This window comes from Arachis hypogaea, chromosome 8 (assembly GCF_003086295.3).
Source record: "Arachis hypogaea cultivar Tifrunner chromosome 8, arahy.Tifrunner.gnm2.J5K5, whole genome shotgun sequence".
In the NCBI taxonomy this organism is placed as follows: domain Eukaryota; kingdom Viridiplantae; phylum Streptophyta; class Magnoliopsida; order Fabales; family Fabaceae; genus Arachis; species Arachis hypogaea.
In genome coordinates this window covers 45,168,964-45,185,584 of record NC_092043.1, presented here as the reverse complement: position 1 = coordinate 45,185,584, position 16,621 = coordinate 45,168,964, and the positions used below count along the sequence as shown (strand labels likewise).

The 16,621-nt window shown below is 33.3% G+C and overlaps 2 protein-coding genes and 1 long non-coding RNA gene across 4 annotated transcripts; 2 read left to right on the top strand and 1 right to left on the bottom strand.

The window, feature by feature from the left end:
* The first annotated feature begins 404 nt into the window (after positions 1 to 404).
* On the top strand, positions 405 to 6,568 carry LOC112707743 (uncharacterized). Its single transcript, XM_025759659.3, has 5 exons — positions 405 to 1,041; positions 1,396 to 1,537; positions 3,383 to 3,609; positions 4,732 to 4,989; positions 6,043 to 6,568. The coding sequence occupies exons 1-5, from the start codon at positions 847 to 849 to the stop codon at positions 6,346 to 6,348; spliced, it is 1,128 nt and encodes a 375-aa protein (XP_025615444.1). The 5' UTR covers positions 405 to 846; the 3' UTR covers positions 6,349 to 6,568.
* A 1,105-nt stretch (positions 6,569 to 7,673) lies between these two features.
* Positions 7,674 to 11,367, top strand: LOC112707742 (uncharacterized). 2 transcript variants are annotated; one of them, XM_025759658.2, is made up of 4 exons: positions 7,674 to 8,097; positions 8,938 to 9,079; positions 10,377 to 10,603; positions 10,949 to 11,367. In XM_025759658.2, the coding sequence occupies exons 1-4, from the start codon at positions 8,056 to 8,058 to the stop codon at positions 11,027 to 11,029; spliced, it is 492 nt and encodes a 163-aa protein (XP_025615443.1). In that variant the 5' UTR covers positions 7,674 to 8,055; the 3' UTR covers positions 11,030 to 11,367. The 2 variants fall into 2 exon arrangements, with proteins under 2 accessions (XP_025615443.1, XP_025615442.1); XM_025759657.2 differs by having other exon boundaries at positions 7,707 to 8,097; positions 10,946 to 11,367.
* A 1,283-nt stretch (positions 11,368 to 12,650) lies between these two features.
* Positions 12,651 to 13,604, bottom strand: LOC140174868 (uncharacterized). Its single transcript, XR_011864895.1, has 2 exons — positions 13,465 to 13,604; positions 12,651 to 12,846 (listed from the first exon to the last, which is right to left on the bottom strand). It is a non-coding gene; the product is annotated as an uncharacterized lncRNA (long non-coding RNA).
* Positions 13,605 to 16,621: the final 3,017 nt, after the last annotated feature.

The following is a 16,621-nucleotide window of genomic DNA, read 5'->3' as shown; positions in this document are numbered from 1 at the left end:
AATCAAAAGCCACCAATCTCAAGACCACCAAACTCACTCCAACAAACATCAAACTTCAATCTAACATTAAATAATATACAAAATCAACAATAGGACTAACCAAAACATCAAACAACAAGGATATAAAGAGACTTAACTTGTCCGACAGTATTAGGGACAAAACCCAACAATATTCCAATACTAAATCACCCATAAACAACCAAAATCACAAAAATCTATTCAAAACCAAACCTAAAAATGCAAAGTTACTTAGGGCAGAAAACTAGAACATGAGATGCGAATTCTTACCAGCAAAGTTCGTTAGAAATGACGGGTTCGACAAGAGCTTGGCGTGGCCGCAAATGACACGTGAATCAGAGCATCGTAGCTCAAGTTATGATCGAAACAAAATAATGATGAATACTGAAATCTCAATCTCTCTTCCTCTCTTCACTTCAGCGCCCCTTTCTTCAAATTAGGATGGAAATGAGTGTTTAACCGTTTATATATGTTGGGTTTGGGTCCGGTCTAACCCGTTAGCGTCTTTAGCCCGTTTGGTCCATTTTGGGTAAAAACCTTTAAAATTAGTACCTAGTTTTCGGCTTTAGGTATTTTTCTAAGTTTTTCTAAGGTTTTTATTACTCTCATGCAGTACCGGACAGACTTAAGCCGACTAATTTATCGATACGCATTTTTATGCACTTTTCGATAGAAAAATACTTTTTCCCGCTCCAAAAAATTCACTGAATCCAAATTTCATTTTTATATTTTTCAATTAATATTTCAAATTTTCAGAACTTATTCCTTTTTGAGAAACAAAAGCCCCCTGGTTGGGCAATTTGGCAATTATTGGGAGAGAAAGGAAACATGTCATTTTCAAGGCTACTACAAGTCACACTCCAGAGCCCCCTTTTTTGTTTCTCACCCTCTTCAAATTCAACTCTTTCATTCCCCTTCTTCACCCTTCCACTTCCACCAACTCAAAAACCTCTCATTGCTAAAGCTTCATTCTCATCAAACATGGTCAAAGCTATCAGAGTTCATGAACTCGGTGGCCCTCAGGTTATGATTATGAACTATCAAAGCGACCTCATTTTACTTTTTCTTTTTTTGTTTTTCTTTTCAATTGGAACCTGAATTTTCCGTTTTCGTAATTTTAGTATGCTTTTCCTTTTACTACTGTTCTGATTTCAAGTTTGTGTTGTATATTCGCCACTTTAGTTACGTAATGTTACTGTCTCTATGATTCAGTAGTGTTACTATTCACTCTTGCATTTTTTTTAAACAAATTTTTATTTTTCGATATATTTGATTTATTGTTAAAATTATTTGAGATTAGATATGTGCTGCTTCTGTGGTCTGTGGTTTGCTTCATTATCCTGTGACCTATTTCTGTGGTTGCAAATTTGATGACAGGTTCTGAAGTGGGAGGATGTGGAAATCGGAGAGCCAAAAGAAGGCGAGGTGCGCGTGACGAACAAAGCCATTGGACTTAATTTTATCGATGTCTACTTTCGGAAAGGAGTTTACAAAGCCCCCTCATTGCCTTTCACCCCAGGTTTTTGGAGTTTATTTACCTCTTATCAATTGATCTCTCATGAAACATTTATGCCAATGCCAAAAAAATAAAAAAAAAAGAAAATGAAAAGAAGAGGTAGAGAAAAATTGTGGATTATTTAGCTTGTTTGTTATAGTGTTCAATTACTCCATGCAGCAATCCAAACTGTGGATTATTTAGCTTGTTTTAGTTCTTAGTGGTTAGTACCTGGTAGTTTCAACATAGAAGGGGATGAGGTTTCCAATGATTCACTTGCAATTGGTTCCTTTACTGGGGTCAGGTAGAATTAATGTTTAACTAGAATGTTTTATTGGTTATAAGTTATAACAAAAATTGTACACTGTATTCTTTCTATTTTACGTACTGGAACATTAGATTTCCTCCTACTTATTACCGCAAAGAACACAAGGAAATGATTGGATGTCAACGAAGTAATATTCTAGATTTTGTTGATGGCTATGATACATGGATTCTTCAAAATTAAGGATGTATTGTATTGCACTGGTATCTTTTAAAGAGTATTTGAGTCAGTTATGAAGACCTGCTTCACCATCTATTATCCGTAGAATCTGTGGATAACTGACCACTGGTTTTCAATTGCGGTTGTATTGATCCTGTTTCTGTGGTTAGGGCCTAGTGTATGATCCTTTTCAGAATGCAAAAGATCAGATTCATTACACAAGTAGAGAAATGTCAGTTTCTTTCAATCTCAAATTCCCTCAACCTTTTCCTTCACTTTCCTACATGTTCTTTCTGAAACCTAACTTCTGACGAGGAATCTAGAGCTTCAAATTTCCCTTGGGTATATCCTGATGCATCTGCTGTTCAAATCACTTGACAATTGTATCCTCAATCTGCTGCAAACTTGCCGTTGAATCTCTCAAATCCTTCAGGCTTGATTCACTCCAATTATCTGGCATCAATCATGCTTGATGGCAAAAATTTCTGGCAGTGGAGGCAGCAAGAGTTTGCAGTGATCAAAGGCCATATGATTATACTGTGAACAGCTTTTAAGATTATATAATTTTTAACTATACAACCATAAACCATTAAAGCAATAGAGAGAGAATATATATGTATGACATTTAATTTTGATGGTAATAGAGAATATTCTCTCTATGGTATATATATATGTTTGTGTGCTAGTTAACAGTATGTCTTCATTTTGGGAATTTGGAGTTTATGTATGACATTTAATTTTGATGGTAATAGAGAGGTTTGAACCATGAGGAGGCCATTAGCACAAAATGTACAAATCCAGATCATATGGAAATTATTATTTTATTTGAATTCTCCTTGCTCCCAAACTTTCACCGGTTTTGCTTGCACAGTTGGCTGTTTTGTAGAATCGAACAAATAGAAATAATGCCCCTCTTCTATCCAAAAATAATAATGACTCCTTGTTGCATATAATAAATAACATCTATCTATTCGCCATAAAAGTTTTCTTGTTTTATTTGTTTTCTTGTTTATTTTACTCCTTGTGTTTTTCCTTTTTCTAAAGAATATAATTCTGCATCATGTACTAAAAATAATTTGTCGCTACATACATAAGACTATAACTGACACCTTAGGTTTCAACATCCTTCGGTCTTCTCTTTTTCTAAGTTATGTAGTATTCTTATTCTCCGTTGACTATTGGTGATCCCTTTCTTAATGAATTGCCATTCTCTGATTTGAACGTCTTCCATTGAGAGTTTAATATAGAAAAGCAGTATGAAACTTGAAAGGAAGGAAAGGAAAATCAGCAGGATAAGCAAATTACAAATATAAAATTCCTAATATGTCAAATACTTGATGCAGAAAGTATCATATGCTGATTAGTTTTACTTTTAATGTGTTCAGGTATGGAAGCTGTTGGGATTGTCACAGCCGTTGGTTCTGGACTCACTGGTAGGAAGGTTGGAGATCTTGTTGCGTATGCAGGTCAACCAATGGGCTCATATGCTGAAGAGCAGATTCTTCCTGCTGACAAAGTAGTTCCTGTACCCTCCTCAATTGACCCAGTTGTTGGGGCATCTATCATGCTGAAGGGCATGACAGCTCAGTTCTTGGTTCGCCGTTGTTTCAAGGTAGGCTTTTATAATTTGTATTTATCGCTCTTTTTTTGTTTTCATTTGATTTTGTTATTTTTCTTGGAACACTGATATGATTGGCATTTTATACTCCTAATTTTTAAAATCACAAATTAGGGAACATCACAAAACTAGTAAGGCACTCCCTAAGATTGTTTTCTTAGGGAGAAGCTAGTTGATTCCATGTTAGAAATATTTCATTATCTGAGATAAATATTGAAGAGATTCTTAGTATTTTCTAAACATAGTCAAGCTCCACAGTTTCACCAGATAGTGTTTCTACATCTTCAAAATATAAAAGAATTCATGAAATTTGTTTTGTGACTTTAAAGGCATTATATGCATATTTCAGATAATTGATCTTCCGACATTTGTATTTGTGTTTTAAGGGAAGTTTGGTTTCCTTTATGATTTGTTTATATTGTCAACCTATGGATGCAATAAGTCAGAAAAAGAAAAGATGAACATTATTACTCCATCAGAAATTTTGTCAGATTGAACGGGATGAAATGGTAGAACCGCATTGATCCAAGGGTTTAATATCACTCATTGATCCAAGAGTTCATCAGAAATTTTCCGACTGTCTAGAATTTTCCTTTTTTTTAGAAAAGAAAAAGTATTGAAATGCTTAATTACTTTGTCTAGTTGAAATGATTTAATAGTAGATTTTGAGACAAGCAAGTTTTATCAAATAAGATTATTAGATGTTGGCCTCTATTTGGTAGTAGTTTCCGTATTGGAGTATCATGTTTGCCAATCTAAAAGCATACAAGAGGGATTTTTACTCAACGATACTGAGGATTGATACCTGGCAAGATGTGCCTGAAAAAGAGAGAATGCTACAAGTCTTTAGTGATAGTTATCAAATTAGGATATTCCTCTTCTGGGTGATAATCTCATTGTAAATTGAAGGTGTTACTGCAGAAAGATATTCCTCTTCTAGTATATACTTGAAGTAAAGCACAAAAGAAAATTTGTTGTAATTTATAACAGAAGCAAGAATTTTGCTATTACTGTAGTTGATTATAATATTTCTTGAGTTCTATGCTTTGCCTTAAAATCCTGTTATTTGTTCCCCATGTTGATGATAAACAGAAACCAATACATGTAACTTCATAGGTTGAACCTGGTCATACTGTCCTTGTACAAGCAGCAGCTGGTGGAGTTGGATCCCTATTGTGCCAGTGGGCAAATGCGCTTGGTGCAACAGTTATTGGAACTGTATCTAGTAAAGAGAAGGCAGCTCAAGCCAAGGAGGATGGCTGCCATCATACTATAATCTATACTGAAGAGGATTTTGTTGCTCGAGTCAATGAAATTACATCTGGAAATGGAGTCGAAGTAGTTTACGATTCAGTAGGAAAGGATACTTTTCAGGTAATTCTCATTCTATGCAATCATATCCAAGTGAAATTTCAATATCAAAATGCTGGGTAATTTTTGAGTGGAAAGATTTAACTGTTAATCTTGTATTTTGCATGATGATATCATCAGCATCACAGTTGCACCTTTTCTATTTCTGCACGAAATTTTTTCTGTTACGAAGGCTGAGTTTCTAGGAATGCAACTAGATTTAGGGTTCAGTTGATCCTTTGATGATCATTTTTAACTAAACCATCAACAAGCACCAGGTAAGATTGTAGATACAGAACTCTAACAGTGCATGTTCTTAATATGAATGACTTCCTGGATCTTATTAAAGAAGACTGCCTCTCTTTTCAAATTAGAAATGAACTCATTGTTCTGTATCCTATCAGCATTGTGTTTCTGTGAATTCGTAGACACAATAATATGAAAGCAGATAAAGTTTCTATATTCAATAATTGTTCTAATAAGAACCCTTTAATGGTTGAACACAGAGAGAAAAAGAATATATGCCACGGTTTGATTTACAGATTGAACTACTCTCATGTTAGTATACTATTGATGGAATTTAACAACATGATTGGTATAATGTTCTACTGATTTCTGCACGATGGACCTTTTTGTTATGAGACATATTTTAAGGGGAAAATGCAATTAACAGCCTTTAACTTTTGCTCGTATGCCCTTAACAATGTAAACTTTCAAAACTTTTGTGCGAACTTTTCTTCCAAAATTATGGTTTTTACAGACAGCATAACACCTCAATGGGAGAATAATTTTGGAAGACCTGTTTTCAGTCTATGGACAACTCCTGAAGTGTTGAATTGCGTATTTGTAAGTTTATGACCTAAGTTGCACATGAGCTAAAGTTTAGGGGAGTTAATTACATTTTTTCCAATTTTTAATTTAAACATGGAACCATGGTTTAGTATATTTGTGTCAGTAATGTTTCTTTCTATTTTTCAAGAAACTGCGAATGTAATGAGAGAAAATTCTTTTAGGTGGTATGCTATTTTTTCAGCTCTTTTTTTTTTTTATTATTTACTTATTTATATTTTTGGCTAGGGATCTTTGGCTTGTTTAAAACTTCGAGGCTACTTGGTAAATTTCGGGCAGTCATCAGGTACTCCTGATCCCGTTCCATTGTCTACCCTGGCTGCAAAATCCTTGTTCTTGACAAGGCCAAGTCTAATGCAATACAATGTCACTCGTGACGAGCTATTGGAGTCTGCTGGAGAGGTGTTTACTAATGTTGCTTCTGGTGTGTTGAAGGTGCGAGTTAACCATACTTACCCTTTGTCTGAGGCTGCAAAAGCACATGAAGATCTTGAGAATAGGAAGACCTCAGGGTCTATTGTGTTGATACCTTGATGATGCTATCAATTTGTATGTAATAAATGTTCTAAGCACCTGGTTCTTGTTCTGTCTTTTTTATTTCTCTTTGAATGGAAATGGGTTATAGATTGTAACATGTAGATAATGCTTGGTATGGTATTCGTCAGGTTCTTATGCTTAAAAGAATAATTTTGTTATCATTCTCTAAAGATGGTCTCTTTGTAGACATAATACATGATAGAGTTTAATGGCGTCATTTGATTTATGTAGTCAACTCCATTTAGTAGGGCAAAGTTTTGTTGTTGTCGTTGTTGTCTCTGAAGATGCAAGTTATGTGATGCTCTTTCTGGTTCATGTGTCTTTTTTTTGTCATATTTTGTTGCTTCACTAAATTCTAATGGGAATGTTCGGGGGCCAAATTTGTAGTAGGAAAAATTTAGAGTTAGTGTAATTCAAATACAAGATATAAATATAAGAAAAAAAAATATTAGTCACCAAATATTTCTCAGTTCTCACTTTTAATTCATGATTTCTTTTGGTGTATTTCTCCCCCCGCCCTCCCTTCTTCGGTTCTCTCTCCGGGGTTTGAGTCTTGAAATCAGCATGTTATTTTTAATTAATTTGGTATTTTTTTATATTTAAAAAGTGAACATTACATGTGTTTGAATTAATGTTTGCAATTATAAATGTTGGTATTACTGTACATTTGTAAAATTAATTTTGATCAAAATTGAATTAGTATTAATATAATTTATGTTTGAATATTTTATTTTCAATATAATTTTGAGATATTGATTGTCACTTGGATGGAAGTAGTTAAAATTGTGTTTGGAATTTGGATGTATAATTACTAAAAAGTAGAGAAATTTATAATATTATTTATATTATTTTGTAATTCATTTTTTATAATTGAATAAAATATATTAATATTATTTGAAAAAATATATATGGAAGTACAAAATAAAAAAATATTAATTTTAAGTAAAACTAGACTGAATTTGTTTTATTTTTTAGGGTACTATATACTTATTAGTTATTAGGCTAAATAAACAAAAATACATATGTAAGAATTTAGAATAAACAAAAATATATATTTAGATTCATAAATATCAATCCAAGTAATATCTCAAAAAATTATTTTCAATCGATAAAAATGTACACAAAAAATCGTAAATATCAAATCTTTATTAATAGTGTAATAATTTTGTTTATAAAAAACAATCTTTAAAATATACTTTTGTATTTATAAATCTTTGGTGCGTAATTTTATTCATTTATTTTAATTATTATGACACAACTAAGATATATAAATAATAAAGAGAACTGATATTAATTTAAACTTTTTTCTCCAATTAACTTGGGTCGATTAAGTATTCATTTCAATTGTTCACAACAAATGTGAGAGTTTGAAGTTTGAACCCGGTCAACCCATTGACTAGAAGCAAACCGACTGAAATATCCGATAAATAAACTTTAGTGCTAACAAAATAAATTAATTTAAATTCCAGAACTTGAGAAGTTGAGATATTTCCTTTACCTTCCGCTTCTGCAAGAACTTCTTTTGCAGCAGTATAGAAAGAAAGTTGTTGCATGTACCCTCGTCATTTGCCAACAACGCTTCACTCTCACTCCCTTTCAACTTTGAATTTGCCATCAACAGAGACTCTGAACCACAAATAACACACACTCCATTAATGAACTCTCTCACAACACCTCTAGCTTCGTTCTCATCATCAAATTAACATGGTCAAAGCTATCAGAGTTCATCAAATTGGTGCCCCTCAGGTCTCTCTCTCTCTTAATTCTTGTTTTCATTTTATCTACTTTACAATCATTAACTCATTTTATTACTTAAAATCTCATGATACAATTATTATTATCTTCAGTTACTTTTTAAATAATGACATTATGATTTATAATTATCAACTATGAACATGCGTCCTTTGGTTTAGAATCAGCTCAATCAAGTAGGTTAAATCTAAGTCTTGCAGTTTAGTTAGGTTTACTCAATTTTAGGGTGTGATTGGTAACACTGAAAAATTAAACTTATTTGGATAATTCTTATTTGTATAATCACGCTTTTATAATAATCGATTATGTGACAGTCAATTTATGTTTGGGATGACAAGTGATTTTATGATAACTATTGTGTTTGAAATGTATGAAGAAGCTGATTCTAAGTAGTATAATTTGCTTTTGCTTATAATCATAAGCTTCAAAATATTATATACACTTATAAGAAATTTTTTAACTATTTTATAGGTTCCCAAAGATGGTCTTAATATATGATATCAAAGCATATATTGTGTTTGTTTGTTTTCTTGTCGAGTGGTTTCCATGGTTATCCATGGCCAAACACATTGACCAATCCCTTCGCCATGAATCATCCACTTAAGGGCAAACAGTTGTCCACAGGATGCTTATATCATTATCTCAAACTCGCTCTCAAAAAAGTGATGCTTTTTGTTTCTATGATTCCTTAATGCAAGTCATGCACAAATAGATTGAAAGTCGTCATATTTAATCTTGATTATGAATTGTTGAATTATTGAAGATTAGGATGGTGCTTCTGAGGTTTGTTTCATGGTTCTGTTAAGTACTTTTGTTGTTACCGATTGATTACAGGTTCTGAAGTGGGAGGATGTGGAAATTGGAGAGCCTAAAGAAGGTGAGGTTCGTGTGAAACACAAAGCAATTGGGGTTAACTTCATTGATGTGTACTTTCGCACAGGAGTTTATGAAGCCCCTTCTTTCCCCTACACTCCGGGTTAGTTAATTTGATTTACTTTTACCAAATTATTCTATGTGGTGATATTTTTTCTGTTGTAGCGCAATGCACACACCTTCAATGACAAATTTTCTAACGAGCATGTTTTATGGAATGAAAAATATTCTATAATAATGATTTCAATCAAGCGAGGTCTCTTGCTATATATTGGAGTTATTTGCATTTGAGTGCTGAGTGACATATGAGCAGTGTTTTGCTAAATGGGCGTTTTTGTTGGAGGCTTGTTATTTGTAGGTGGTGGCATGATTCTAGGAGGTTTTTAACTTTTTATTATGATATTTTCTAGTGCTGTGTTTTTTGAGGTATTGGTAAACATTGTTGTAATGATGGTGAGTGTTGGAGGTTTTGTTTTGTGGGTTTCTTTAGGTTCCTTCTGTTCTAGGTTGGATCTTTATGTTCTCTTTTTTTTTTTTTTCTGTTTTTTTGTCTCCTCACTTTCGTTCCCTTTCAAGGTTATAACGTGAGTTACCCATTGACAACAGAAAGAAAGGAAAAACAAAACTTAATCCTTAAATTCTTGGTCTGCTATGCTGTGGTTTGTTCCCTTGTCAGAAGGCTAAGGATTTTGAACACTTCCTGTCCAATGCTGGATGTTGATTCTGGATACCATACACTAATGCTATACAATCCTGTACAAGCAAGTCTATGCTAACGCTACTATACACTCTATTAGGTCTAAGCAATTCGGGAATGCCAAGTCTATACATTTTGGAAAAACCCTTGATGGCTGAATCTTTCTAACAATAAACTCTTTGAGCTGATATGGTTAGTGTTATTCTTCTAGGGGATTTACTAATATGATTGTATTATAAATACAGCCATATAACTAGCTTGTCACATATATGTTACTCAATTGTTCCCTGTGCTTATTTTCTTTTACTTTTCTATTGAGCTTATCACTAAAATAGTGAAAAGAAAAAGGGAAAAAACACATGAACCTCCTCTCCTGCATGGACGGTGATGGTCATTCCGTGTTCTGTATTTTGTCCTATCAAATATTCTTTTATTTATAAATTGACTTTTAATAATAATACCTAAATTGAAGCCGTCGAACCCAGCAGGATGACTACTTTTGGGGTGCTTTTGTTTTAGTGCGACATTACATTTACCGACTATCCAATTTGAAATCATTAACTACTTTTTCTCCTCCAATTTGTTTTTGGAGCTAAAGAATTTCAATAGCAATATATGCATTTATGATAAGTTTCTAATTTCCAACATTTAACTGAAAGCTGTGTTGAACTCGGAGGTATCATTTTCCTATTTAATGTGTCAGGTGTGGAGGCTGTTGGGGTTGTCATAGCTGTCGGTGCTGGAGTCACTAGTGCAAAGGTTGGAGATCTGGTAGGTTATGCAGGTCGACCATTAGGCTCATATACTGAAGAGCGAATTCTACCTGCAGAAAAAGTAGTCCCTATCCCTCCTTCAATTGACCCAGCTATTGGGGCATCCGTCATGTCAAAGGGCATGACAGCTCTTTTTCTGATTCGACATTGTTTCAAGGTGTGTTTCTATATTGGGTTGCCATTACATCTGAAGGAAATCTTTTTTGTTTTCATATTAGAAAAATAGAAATAGAATAAATAACTAAGTTAATGTAGTCATTTTATATTTTTTTTAATTCTTAAAAGAAATGATTTTAGGAATAAGGGAGTTAGTGTAATGTTTTTCAAATAAAGTAATAGAGGCATATGCAGTGTTGAAAACTAGAGGGAATATGATAGCTGACTATGTTATCTATTAAGTACTAAAATCAAGCTTCATCCTAAAACCAACACATTTTTAATTTTGCTTCAGCATGGTGATAAACACAGACTAATATAAACACAATTCTCGTTCATGCAGCAGCTGGTGGAATTGGATCTTTGTTATGCCAGTGGGCTAATGCTCTCGGTGCAACTGTTATTGGAACCGTATCCAATAAAGTGAAAGCGGCCCAAGCTAGGGAGGAGTTGTCATCATGTTATAATCTATACAGAAGAGGATTATGTTGCTCGTGTCAACGAGATAACATCAGGCAACGGAGTTGAAGTAGTCTATGATTCTGTAGGAAAGGATACATTTCAGGTAAACCTATTCTGTGCTATATTGAAATTTCAAAATTAGATGGTTGAGTACGAGAGAGATAGAATTACTTTATATTGCATTCCTTCCCTCTCTTCTTTTTATTTTTCCTCCTTGTACATACTTGGATTTTGTATCCAAGGATGTACCACAAAGTGACAGTGACAAAGATCAAAGCCATTAATTTCATTAGGAGTTTATTACTTTGTATTCTTTCTTTTTTGATCATTGATTATCCAGAAATGGCAGTAGATTAATGCATCAAATCATCCATTTTTATTTTTATTTTTTTTAAAATTTAACAAATAACAAGGAGATCCTAGATATCAAGTATGTAGTGATTATTATGCCAAATCTTCAAATAAATTCCAAGATCATATTGATGAAGGCCACCTTATTTTCTAATTTAGGTATGGATTCATAATTATATGAAAGCCACCTGATTTGCAAAACATGATTACTTGAAAATAGATATTTATATTTCACGACTGATTACATTAAATTCATTAGGAATTTTCCTTCCACATTTAACCACTATATAATGTTAAGTACAGTACAATAAATAATGAACATTTACATTATAAATGAGTTGTTTTAGTACATAATTTTATAATCAACTCTTGATTTTTTGTTCTTTAATCAGCATGTAAATGACTAAACTTTCCGATATCAATTTACTGTAATAAATGCAGCATTTTGGAAGATTATATTTCTTTACATATAAAAAGTACCAGTAATGCGATTTTGTGTTTATGTAAATAGTCAGATCTTTATAAATTTGGGACGTTACTTGAGTGATATTGAGTTGCTTATCATTTTAACGGAAGTATATTTTTATCGAATTTGAATTTGTCCTTTTTTTTTTTTTGCAGTCTGAACGGTTAAAGATAATTTGGTCTCGTATCATAATTTAATTTAAGAATTTGTTGTTTGTCAAAGAATTGTTATATATAAAAATCAAGATTTGAATAATGAACACTTATTTAAACAAATAAGGGAGTTAATCACTTGATAAACTGAAAATGATTTGAGTTTGTCATTTTTAATCCAATATCATTTTCGTATTGAATTTAAACTGTGCTTCGAGTCGAGTGAATTTGGCCAGAAGTTATATTATAAAACTAAAATACAGATTTTATATATGTTTTTTAATTTTTAATTAATATTTTATATTATAAATATCATTTTATTTTTAAAATAATTTATTTTTTACATAAATTTATATAATATTTATCAAATTTAATTTTAAAAAATTGTTTTATTTAGTATATAAATTTACAGAAATACGTACTAATTATATTTTATATAAATATTGATTCAATATAACTTAATTTATTTTAGATTGATATAGAGTCGAATTATTCTTAACATAGATCTAATAAAATATTAAAAATGAATCCGAATCTACTCAAGTATCCATTCCAACGGCTTGTTCCATGTAGGGAATGAATCTTCTCAAATGTTAAAAAAAAATTGAGAAGGTAAATTGTAATCTTTAACCCTTCATTGTTCTTATTTATATTTATTTTTAGTCTCATTTATAAAACTAATAATAAAAAATTACACTTTACTCCTTCAATTATTAAAAAAAATTGAGAAAATCCATTCCCTTCTATGCACACCCCTGTTCCTTCCTCACGTGCGCTCCCACTGCGATGCCATAGGAGATGCCCATCTTACCCCTATTGAGTATTAAGTGGAAAAAAAATACTTATTATGAATTATTGGAAAAAAACAGCTCTGATAATTATTTTAAAAGATAATTAAATTCTCAATAAAAAATAATTTTTTTGATTTTTAATTTTTATTTTTATGAGATTGATTAGTTTTTTTGTTAATAATTTTTATTGGTATTAATGAAATAATCCTACTTAACATATTAAACTATTGATTTATCTATTAAAAATTAAAATTAATAATTTTTTTTATTAAAAATTCGTTGTCTTTTAAAAATAATTATCAATGTCATTTAATTTTTATTTTTATTTTTTTATTATCTTTTTTAAATATATTAATTAATTTATTATGTACAAGTAAAACTAAAAAATATTTATAATTTTTAAATTATTTTTATTTTTAAAAGTTAAATAAAAAAATATATTAATAATTAATATTTTATATAAATATATTTTAAAAAAAATCATTGATACAGAAATTAATTATTCTCGTAAAATTAAATATCAAAAATTAAAATAATATTTTTTTTAAAAACCTTGTATTCCTTCAAAAAAAATTTAACGGGACCGGTTGGGTATTCCTCCAATTATTATGAAGTAAAGTGTTTCTTTGGAAGCACTCACCACCACTCACGGCTTCGGGTTTGGAAGCTCTCACCGTCGCGTGGTCTCTCACCGGATCTCCGGGTCTCTCTGTTGCTCTCACCTCCTTGCCACCAGCCCGTTGCCGCCGCCGACCACCAGCTCGTCGTCGTTGAGTGTTGCCAGCAACCCATCAGCCTCAATTGGTTGCTAATCTTGACGGAAAGGCTTTAAATTAAAATGAAATTTGGCATCCAGACATGTGTGTTCCCCTCGATATCCTGCATCTCAATTCAACTGACACTTTTCTTTTTACTACGCAACAGTGTTGACCGTTGAGGTTCTCTAAGAGTGTGGTGTTCATATTCTAAATTATAAAATTGAGAGCAGTGGGTCAAGTATGGGGATAGAAACACTAAATTCTTTCATCTTCAGACTTTGGTGCGTAAAAACCATAATAGAGTACATGGATTATATGTTAGAGATGGGTCTTGGTCTACTGATCCAAATATTCTCCAGGAAGAAGCCCTCTCTTTTTACAAGAATCTCTTTGGTACAACGGAAGAGGTTGAGGTTGATTGTTTAGGGGATGTTCCGATGCCCACTCTAAGCACTGAGGCTTGTGCTAGGTTAATTGACCATGTCTCTTTTGCGGAAGTCAAGTCAGCAGTATTCAGTATGAGCCCTTTTAAGGCTCCTGGTCCAGATGGCTTTCAAGCTTATTTTTTTAAAGAATATTGGGAGATAGTAGGCACTGAAATTTGGAATATTGTCCGGAGCGCTTTTTTGGGAGAGTTCTTAAATCCTAGCATCATGGAAACTCTAATTGTGCTTATTCCTAAAATTGATAATCCTACCTTTATGAAAGATTTCAGGCCTATTAGCTTGTGTAATGTTTATAAAATTATCACCAAAGTATTGACTAACCGATTTCGGCCTTTTCTTCCAGATATTGTTAGTCCTTTACAAGAAGGTTTTATTCCGGGTTGTGGTGCTCCTGATAATATTATTGTGGCCCAAGAAATTTTGAATTTCATGAAGCACACAAAATCCAAGAAAGGTACTCTTGCTTTTAAAATTGATCTTGAAAAAGCTTATGATAGGGTGGATTGGAGGTTTTTGGAGAGTACTCTCATTGCTTTTGGTTTTCCTATCATCACTGTTAATTTGATTATGACTTGTGTCCGTGCATCCTCTCTTTCTATTATGTGGAATGGGAATAGATTGGATAGTTTTGCTCCTAGAAGGGGGCTTAGACAGGGCGATCCAATGTCTCCTTACTTATTTGTGCTTTGTATGGAAAGACTTGCCTGCTATATATCTCATAAGGTGGTCGAGGGTGTGTGGAAACCAGTTTCTGTCACTAGGGGTGGCCCAAAATTTTCTCATTTGATGTTTGCAGATGATCTCTTACTCTTCTGCCAGGCTACAAAAAGTCAGGTCCAAATGGTCATGCATTCTCTTAATATTTTTTGCAAGGCATCTGGCATGAAAGTGAATCTTGAAAAGTCTAAAGCTTTTTGTTCTAAAAATGTGACTGCTCGTAGAAGAGATATTTTTACTAGTGTTTCTTCAATACGTTTTGCTATGGACTTAGGAAGATATCTTGGAGTTAACCTTAATCATTCCCGTACCAGTAGGGCTTCTTTTCATTCGGTGATTGAAAAGGTGAGGGGAAGATTAGCTAATTGGAAAGGAAGGCTTCTAAATAAAGCAGGGAGACTTTGCCTGATCAATTCTGTTGCAGCATCCATTCCTGTCTATCATATGCAGGTATCCTTTTTTCCAAATTGGGTTTGCGATAAATTATCTTCTATGATGAGACAGTTCCTTTGGAAGGGTCAAGTTGATGGTAGAGGTCTTTCTCTTGTTAATTGGAGGACCGTGATCACTCCAAAAAAATTTGGTGGCCTGGGTGTTAGAGACCCTGCGTGTGTTAATATATCTTTACTTGGTAAATTGGTGTGGCAACTTTTTCATTGTCAGGACAAGTCTTGGGTTGCTCTATTGAGGGCGAAGTATCTGAGGAATGAGAGAGTTTTAGATGGCCCTGTCCCTTGCAATGCTTCTCATGTTTGGAAGAGTATCTCAAAGGCTTTTGGTGCTCTTAAGGATGCCTTCTCTTGGTGCATTGGGTCACTTGATCAATCTTTTTGGTTTGACAATTGGAGTATTGAGGGCCCAATTGCTCAAGATGTCTCTTTTGTACATATATCTGACTCTGATTTAACTATTAGAGACGTTTGGAAAGATGGTCAATGGAATCTCCATGATATTTTCTCTATCATTCCAGAAGATGTCAAACAGCGTTTGAATGCTTATAATCCGGATTTGAATGCTGGAGAGAGTTCGGGTTGGTCGTGGGGTGTGGCATCTTCTAGACTCTACTCAGCTAGGAGTGGGTACAGTTGGCTAGCCAAAAGAAAGTTTGACTGGAATGAGCATGATAATTGGTTGTGGGTATGGCGTCTGCATATTCCTGAGAAGTATAAGTTCTTGATTTGGCTCAGTCTCCATAATGCTATTCCTACAGCAGAGTTTCGTTTGGGTCGTGGTTTAGCTTTATCTAGCACCTGTCATCGGTGTCAGAATGGTTCTGAATCCACTCTTCATTGTCTTCGGGAGTGCCCTAGTGCCAAGGAGGTCTGGACCCTTTTAGACTTGTATTCAGATAACTCGAATTTACATGATTGGCTCTACAGAGGTGCAAGGAGTGGAGGTGCTTTTCTTTTCTTTTCGACTATCTGGTGGATTTGGAGAAGCAGAAATCATGACTTATTTAATATAGATGATTCATGGAGTGCTAGTAAAGTGGTGAGTTTGATTCGTAGTTCAGTAAGGGAGTTTCACACTATTTTTGCTATGCATCAATCTCTGTCTCCTCCTTCACTTTGTTTGCATTGGGTTCCACCTCCAGTTCATTCTGTTAAATTGAATTGTGATGCTAGTTGGTTTGCTCCTTCTGGCTATGCTGGTTTTGGTTGTATTATTCGCAATCCTGATGGATGTTGGTTGAAAGGTTGCACTGGAAAAGTCGAAGTGTGCAGTGTTCTTTTTGCTGAATTGTATGCAATTTGGAGAGGTTTACTTCTTGCTTGGGAGAGTGGATTTCGTGAGGTTATTTGTGAAACAGACTGTTTAGAAGCTCTTTTCTTGGTAAACCAAAGAATGCTTAGTAAGGATATTCCGGAATGGGATT

What these genes read in the sequence shown, in the direction of transcription:
- LOC112707742 (XM_025759657.2), top strand. Translation starts at nt 8,056, where the DNA reads ATGGTCAAAGCTATCAGAGTTCATCAAATTGGTGCCCCTCAG. An exon ending in TTCTTTCCCCTACACTCCGG is followed by an intron (nt 9,080 to 10,376) that starts GTTAGTTAATTT and finishes TTAATGTGTCAG; the next exon opens with GTGTGGAGGCTGTTGGGGTT. An exon ending in TGATTCGACATTGTTTCAAG is followed by an intron (nt 10,604 to 10,945) that starts GTGTGTTTCTAT and finishes TCGTTCATGCAG; the next exon opens with CAGCTGGTGGAATTGGATCT.
- LOC112707743 (XM_025759659.3), top strand. Translation starts at nt 847, where the DNA reads ATGTCATTTTCAAGGCTACTACAAGTCACACTCCAGAGCCCCCTTTTT. An exon ending in ATGAACTCGGTGGCCCTCAG is followed by an intron (nt 1,042 to 1,395) that starts GTTATGATTATG and finishes ATTTGATGACAG; the next exon opens with GTTCTGAAGTGGGAGGATGT. An exon ending in TAGGAAAGGATACTTTTCAG is followed by an intron (nt 4,990 to 6,042) that starts GTAATTCTCATT and finishes ATTTTTGGCTAG; the next exon opens with GGATCTTTGGCTTGTTTAAA.